An 8117-nucleotide genomic window follows, 5' to 3' on the forward strand; every position below is an offset into this window, starting at 1 on the left:
CGACACCGGAGCAGGGCCCAAGCCAGGATCTTAGGAAGTGACAGGCCTTCCTGACCCCAATACACATTATCTCTGAACAAGCCAATACACAATTCCTTAAGTAGAGCTCCGCCAGGCTAAATAGAGCTCCATCAGGTTAAGTAAAGCTCCATCAGGCTAAGTAGAGCTCCATCAGGCTATGTAGAGCTTCCTCCACATTGAGCACTTGCCACCATCCTTTCAGGTCTGTGCTCATGGGAGGTGGTAGGAACTACATTACATTTAAGTCATTTAGCAGACGCTCTTATCCAGAGCGACTTACAAATTGGTGCATTCACCTTAAGATATCCAGTGGAAAAACCACTTTACAATAGTGCATCTAATCTCTAAGATTATTTTCAGGTGTGGTTTTCCTTCGTCGCCCAGTGTAGTCATGCTGACCTCAGTAACAGGGACAGGGATCACTGAGGTTATTGTCATGCGGATAAATTAGAGAAGATCAGTGGTGGAGAAAGTACTCAGTTATCATACTTGAGTAAAAGTAAAGATACCTTAATAGATAATTACTCAAGTAAAAGTGAAAGTCACCCAGTAAAATACTTGAGTAAAAGTCTAAAAGTATTTGGTTTTAAATATACTTGAAATTGCTAAAATGTACTTAAGTAGAACAAGTAAAAGTGTAAACCATTTAAAATTCCTTATATTAAGCAAACCAGACAGCACAATTTAATTTTGTATTTTTATTGACGGATAGCCAGGGGACACTCAAACACTCAGACATAATTTACAAATTAAGCATTTGTGTTTAGAGTCCTTCAGATCAGAGGCAGTAGGGACGACCAGGGATGTTCTTTTGATAAGTGTGTGAATTGGACCATTTTCCTGTCAAAATGTAACGAGTATTTTTGGGTGTCAGGGAAATTGCATGGAGTAAAAAGTACATTATTTTCTTTAGGAATGTAGTGAAGTAAAAGTAAAAGTTGGCAAAATTATAAATAGTAAAGTCAAGTACAGATACCCCAAAAAACGACTTAAGTAGTACTTTTCAAGTATTATTACTTAAGTACTTTACACCACTGGAGATGACCATGAAGCATTGTTGTTCTGGGGTACTGACATGAACAGAGACCTGCCACCTCTCAGACAGTACACCTTTGAACTTCAGAGTTCTGTGGGAGATGTTAATATGAAGTCTCACAGTTTCATTGCATTGTAAAATGACACCACATTAGGCATGACGTTCTGGGGTCTGGGGGAGCATGGAAAGATGCCAGCATTCCAATCTTGTGAGATAGCTAATGGATGATGAATGTAGAATTGTTGGCTCAGTTGAAGTGATCTTATCTGTGTGAATAATTAAGAGCAGAGCTCAGCACAGTGCAGAAGGGTTGTCTCACGTTGTCTCACATTCTTTTAAACTTTCTCTTCTCTCGACCAAATTATTGCCGTTAATGTGGAGTCATGTTGAAGGAATCTTTTCCAAGCAATACATGACTACATTGCACATCTGCTACCACATCTGCTGCAGGTCCCATTTCAACATTCTTAGTTTGCAGACGTGTTTCATTGAAGCAAGAACTAAAGCTTGGATTTATCAATCTGTATGGAGATGGACTGCAATCATGGAAGTACTTATCATTTCTTATAAAGGCTCTCTGGATAACGTACTGTGGTACTTTCTTGATGATGACAAGTCGGGAAGGACGGTAAACAGAGCTGTGTTGATAGCTCAAGAGACACATGCAGTTATGTTCAAACGATTCTCCATCCAAGCAATATTAAGCACTGTTTCACATTCCTGTGGATTTAATAGGTGGTTAAACTGACTTTCTTTCTCTCTATCAGCTTGATGTCCCTTTTCGTCTACTAAGTTACATGACGCACGTTACGGTTGAAGTTACTATGACAGAATTTCTCCCCCCAAAAACTAAGAACAAACTAACGTTTTTTTCCAATAAGAGAACACATGGGAAAGAGTGAAGGAATGGAATGTAACCCAAGATGAACTGCAACGGAAAAGCGACGGATAACAGGGGAGTAGTAACTTGGAAAAGACAAACAGTGTTTCAGATTAGACTTAGAAAAGAGTTTAAAAAGGGAAAATAAACTAAAAACACATCTGGTTTTTGAATCATGGCTGGAAAATGCGCAGGACGGTCTATGGTTTTATTCTCACTCTTGGCCGTTGTAGTTTCCTTCTCAGGAATTACTGACGGTTTAGGCAAAAATAATATTGATGATGAGTTGGAGAAAATCACATTTCAAGGAGATGGAAGCACCAATGAGCATCCGGAAAACTGGCCGGCGAAACTTCACCCTAACCTGTATTTTCACCAGGTGGACATACGTTTACTGCAGCAGAGATCTGCCACGACGCACAGACATATTTTTAAAGTTATCCGGCTTGCTGTTGGGACAATGCTTGCCTATACTGCACTCTATCTACCCCCGGTTAAGCATGAGGAATTTTCCAGCAAATGGAATGAAATTTACGGCAACAATCTCCCCTCTCTCGCTCTGTACTGTTTGCTCTGCCCCAAAGATACAGCTGCCCATCAATTCTTAATGAGATACATGGACCAGATGGCAGTGTACCCTAACTGGACAGTGACCAGCGCCCCCAACGACGAGGTTCCCATGGCTCACTCCCTCACAGGATTTGCCACAGCCTATGACTTCATCTACCCTCTCCTGGACACATCGCGAAAGGCACGCTACATGAAGAAAATACGTGCCGCCACAGAGGAGCTGTACGAACTCTCCAAACACAGGGGATGGGGGAAGCAGTTTTTACAGAATCATCAGACTACCAACATCTTAGCCATCCTGACCGGCGCCCTCGTGGTGGGAGCACACAGTGACCCGGAGACAATGATGTGGAAGCAGGTGGCCGTTAACTACATGGAAAAGACCATGTTCCTCCTCAGTCACGTAGTGGATGGCTCGCTAGACGAGGGTGTGGCCTATGGGAGCTACACCGCAAAGTCCATCACTCAGTATGTTTTCCTGGCGCGTCGCCACTTCGACATCGACAACACCCAGAACAACTGGTTGCGGGCGCACTTCTGGTTCTACCACTCCACACTTCTGCCAGGTTTCCAGAGGACAGTGGGCATCGCTGACTCCAACTACAACTGGTTCTACGGACCGGAGAGTCAGCTGGTGTTCCTCGATGCATTTGTGCTCCGGGACGGCACCGGAAACTGGCTGGCCCAGCAGATCAGGAAACATCGTCCCAAAGATGGCCCCATGGAGCAGTCGGCAGCCCAGCGCTGGGCCACCTTACACACTGAGTTTCTGTGGTATGACAGTGAGCTCTCCAAGCAACCACCAGCCGGGTTTGGCAAAGCAGTACTGCACATGTTCTCAAACTGGGGTGTGGTGACTTACGGGGCTGGTTTATCATACGGTCAAGGCAACACATTTGTCTCCTTCAAATCGGGGAAGCTGGGCGGTAGGGCGGTGTATGATATCGTCCATTCCAAGCCCTACTCCTGGCTGGAGGGCTGGAGCAATTTCAATCCGGGCCATGAGCACCCAGATCAGAATTCCTTCACCTTTGCCCCTAATGGACAGGTATTTGTTTCAGAGGCACTGTACGGCCCCAAATACAGCTACCTCAACAATGTCTTGACGTTCGCCCCGTCTCCCACAAGCAAGTGCAATCAGCCCTGGGAGGGCCAGCTTGGAGAGTGCGGCAAGTGGCTGCGGTGGGCGGAGCCTGAGGTCGGCAACACAGCCGGTGAGGTCATTGTAGCTGCATCCCACGGGGACTCTCTGTTCGTTAGTGGAGAAGCGGCGTCGGCCTACTCCTCTGTGATGGGGCTGAAGAGCGTATACCGTGCTCTTGTCTTGCTCAACTCTCAGACTCTGCTGGTGTTTGACCATGTGGAAAAAAGCAAGGAGTCTCCGTTGAGTGTTCTGAGTGCTTTCTTTCACAACTTGGACATTGATTTTAAATATGTCCCTCACAGGGCTTTAGACAGGTACAATGGGGCACTGATGGACGTTTGGGATGCTCACTACCAAATGTTTTGGTTTGACAGTCAGGGGACTAGTCCAGTGGCGAGAATACAGGAGGCAGAGCAGGCTGCTGAGTTTAAGAAACGATGCACCCAGTTTGTCAACGTGACCATTCCAATGGAGGGCACGGTCACCAGAGTGGCCTATTTGATGCACAGTCCCAATGTCAAAATCTCCAACTGCAGATTCATCGACAATAGTAAAAATGGAGTACGACTCTCTGTTGTCGTCAACGGCACAGAATCCATTGTGTCCATCGTAACAAACTACAATGACATTGGTGCCAGATATAGCTACTTGGGCTTTGGGGGATATGCAAAGATGCAAAGCAGACATCAGATAATCCACTTTGGTCTGGGAGTTCAAACGGTGACTGAACAAAACACTGTGGATCCAGTCTATGACTTTGGGTTTATGGTTAATATAGTGGGAGGGCTGACACTGTGTCTCGCCACTGGGTTTTTAATCCTGCAACGCACGTTTTATTTCTGCTTCCGCAAGATTACGCGCTATACTTTAACGTTTGTTCTCCTGCTGTGGGTTGTTGAGTTTCTGTTTGTCTCCAATAGCTGTGATTGGCTTGTCTGTGTCCAATCAGTGTCCGATCTGCCCCCGAACCCTCTCCCCACAGTCGTCGTTACATCCCTGCCAGGGTCTGGGGCTGAAGTTCTCAAGCCCCTTTTCTATAACAGCTCTGACTTTGTTTATCTCCAAGTCCCCACAGAGCACCTAGTCATTCCGGACACCGAGTTCAACTTTGACCCCCTGGTGGATGCCTGCGTGTGGTCCAGACTAGATGCGGAAAGAGGTCACTACAAGGCCATCCAGGGCTGGATCCATTCCTTGGTCTATAACCCTAGACTTCACCTGCAGAACATTCGGTTGCACAACGAGGGCAGCTGGAATGAGATTGGGGGCGAGCTTCCTGGCAAGAGGAGGAAGCCAATTCGTAGGCAGTCGGGGTCTACGAAACCGAGGGGGAGTTCAGATAGAGATGGGGAGTATGTTCAGGAGCTAAGGCGGCACATGGAGAGGTACCCTAATGCCCGCCCTGTCCTCAGCCTGAGCAGCGGGAGCTGGACCCTGAAACTCCCGTTTTTCCAAGAGGTCGTCGGTCACTCATTTCGGGCGGTGCACGTGGTGCGAGATCCTCGTGCTTGGATTTACCTTATGCTCTACAACAGCGAGCCAAGCCTCTACTCTCGCAAGAATGTGCAAAAACATGTTGCCGCAATTTTTAAGCAAGAAAGGAACGGCGGGAGAAGCAAGTGTACAGTAGGGTTCACCCCGGAATTCTTGACATTGCACAGCGTCCTCTCTGATCCAGAGATGGAGCCGGTGCTGCTACTTGCCCATCTGTGGCTGGCCCACACAACCACGGCACTCCAGGTCAACGGCGACCTCACCGCCTCTTACCTCCATGTGAAATTTGAGGACATTGTGCAATATCCTGAGGAGACAGCAGGAAAGATACACACGTTTATCGGGGTTCCCGTGGCCCCAGCTGCCCTCAACCAGCTCATGTTCGCCACCTCCACCAACCTGTACAACCTGGTGTACGAGGGAGACATATCGCCAGTCAGCATCAATGTGTGGAGAAAAAAAATGCCCATCCACGAGATCAGAATGATAGAGGACACATGCTTAACGGTTATGGAGAGGCTTGGGTACTCAAGGTACTTAAGTTAATAACTGCTGTATGATGTCCTACGATGGACACCGTACTTTTGGTTTGTTGACATGTATACTTTGTTGTTCTATATTTTGCACATTCCACTATTATGTTACTTTTAATTGTCCAGTCCTTGTTTATAGACTGGGATGTATAAAATGGAACAGAGTGATGTGCTCCTTAACACTTTTTTGAAGTTTATGATTTGTCTGACTAACGTGATGTCTTTTCATCCAAACAGTTGAAGTTTGTTGGCTGGTTATTAAGCCACGCCCAGATTCTCCTTTCTAGCATTTTTGGAGCATGTAGCAATGCTAGGGGACACGAATTGTTGATTCAACATTAAACAAATCAGCAACCACAGCTAGTGAAATCTCTGCAACCCTAAACAAAGAGCTGCAGTTTGTTTTAGACTGGGTGGCCAGTAATAAACTGGTCCTGAACATCTCTAAAACTAAAAGCATTGTGTTTGGTACAAATCATTTAGAGATACTCTGCTTTTTTGACACCACACTCCATAAAGCAAGTCCTGCAGGCTCTAGTTTTATATTGTCTTGATTATTGTCCTGTTATATGGTTAAGTGCTGCAATTAAGGACCTAAAAAAACTGCAGCTGGCCCAGAACAGAGCGACACGTCTTGCTCTTCACTTGCTCTTCATCAGAGGGCTAATATCAATATTTTGCATGCCAGTCTTGGCTAAAAATAGAGGAGAGACTGACTGCATCGCTTCTTGTTTTGTTTTTTTAAAGAAACATTTATGTGCTGAAAATTCCAAATTGTTTGCATAGTCAACTTACACACAGCACTGACACACACACTTACCCCACCAGACATGACACCAGGGGTCATTTCACAGTCCCCAAATCCAGAACCAATTCAAGGAAACATACATTATTATATAGAACCATGATCGCATGGAACTCCCTTCCATCTCAAATAGCTCAAGTGAACAGCAAACCTGGCTTGAAACCCCCCCCCCCCCAGATAAAGCAGCAGCTCACAGAACGCCTCTCCCTTATTTGACCTAATTATGTTGTGTGTATGTACTGATAGATGCTACTGACTGTAAATTGAATTTATCAACATGTAAATTATAAATGTAGGCCTAGAATAGTAGGTCTCTCTTGATATTTTTTCTCAGTATTGATTCAGTACAGAACCTTTTAGATATATTTTTTCTTGTAAATGTATGCAGTTCTGTCCTTGAGCTGTTCTTGTCTATTAATGTTCTCTATTATGTCATGTTTTGTGTGGGACCCAAGGAAAAGTAGCTGCTGCTATCGCAACAACTAATGGGGATCCTGATAAAATACCAAGAAAAACACTAACAATTGTAATATTGGTGCATTCAGTCGATAATAATTTAAAACATATATTTTTTGGGGGGTGAAATATCCCTTTAAAGTAATTGGAATACTGGATTGGATTTAACAGTGTTATGTACATATTTTGCTACAGTACATCATAAAGCTTTTCTAAACTATTGTCAATCACTTGATTTCAAACCTCACTCTTATTTATAGTTGATTGCAAAATGTTTATTTTTTTTTCAGTGGTAAGGGGTAAAACCCTGCTTGTAAATTCAGTGCAGTACTTTTGTCAGAGCATTGGGGCATACAACAACCCAGCAGGCTTTTCTTACTGATAGTAAATGCATTTTGCGGAAGAAAAACATTTTCTCAGCCAGGATGTGAATGCAGTTATAGCAAACTTTTTGAAGCATGCAAAATATGCAATCGTGTAAATTGAGAAATTATTTACATTCACTGCAAAGAAAGAGCCTTGCCTCAAATTGCTTTAGAAAAGTTAGCATAATTTTTTTTTTTACTGTCATGTAAGTCATGTCCGAAACACTGCACTACGCATAGGACATTAAATATCCTTTTCCCGAAGACTGTCTTCATCAGATATTTAAAAAAGTCACTTTATTCCAATACAATTTGTGTGTGTGCTTCATGCTGTGATGTCACAATAATTCAAAAGAGGATTATCACAAACTAACAAGACTTTTAAAATAATCTAATACAGTTCTTCAGAAATGGGAAACCTTTGTAGAATGCATTGGATTGTGTTTGTAAGGTGCTTTAGACATCTTTCTGAAATATGTAGATGTACTGTAGGCTCATAGCTTGAGTGCAGCTTAAAGTGAAACTACATGCATAATGCATTTACAGTATCGTCACCTGCTGCTTTCGTCCCATACAAAAAAAGATTGCAGTTTTGAAATTGCAATAAAAGCGCAGTAACTGCAGTCAACTGTGGTATTCTGGATGCAGTAATTGCAGAATAACTGCAGTGACCTCTCAAAAGTACTGCAGTAAAAAAATAAAACTTATTTTGGATGCAGTATTTGTAGCGTACTGCAGTTATACTGCACTCTGACTGCAATCTTATTTCGTAAGTGTTCAAATGCAGAAAGCAATTAAAGGTAAAATCTTGCA

General features: G+C 43.8%; 1 protein-coding gene across 1 annotated transcript; it reads left to right on the forward strand.

The window, feature by feature from the left end:
- Positions 1-1366: 1366 nt before the first annotated feature.
- On the forward strand, positions 1367-7169 carry LOC115170177 (dermatan-sulfate epimerase-like protein). The gene has a single exon (XM_029726541.1). The coding sequence runs from the start codon at positions 2113-2115 to the stop codon at positions 5689-5691; it is 3579 nt and encodes a 1192-aa protein (XP_029582401.1). The 5' UTR covers positions 1367-2112; the 3' UTR covers positions 5692-7169.
- The last annotated feature ends 948 nt before the right edge of the window (positions 7170-8117 follow it).

The sequence above is a fragment of the Salmo trutta genome, chromosome 31 (genome assembly GCF_901001165.1).
Source record: "Salmo trutta chromosome 31, fSalTru1.1, whole genome shotgun sequence".
NCBI classification, from domain to species: domain Eukaryota; kingdom Metazoa; phylum Chordata; class Actinopteri; order Salmoniformes; family Salmonidae; genus Salmo; species Salmo trutta.

Coding starts and splice junctions, on each gene's coding strand:
- LOC115170177 (XM_029726541.1), top strand. CDS start 2,113: ATGGCTGGAAAATGCGCAGGACGGTCTATGGTTTTATTCTCACTCTTG.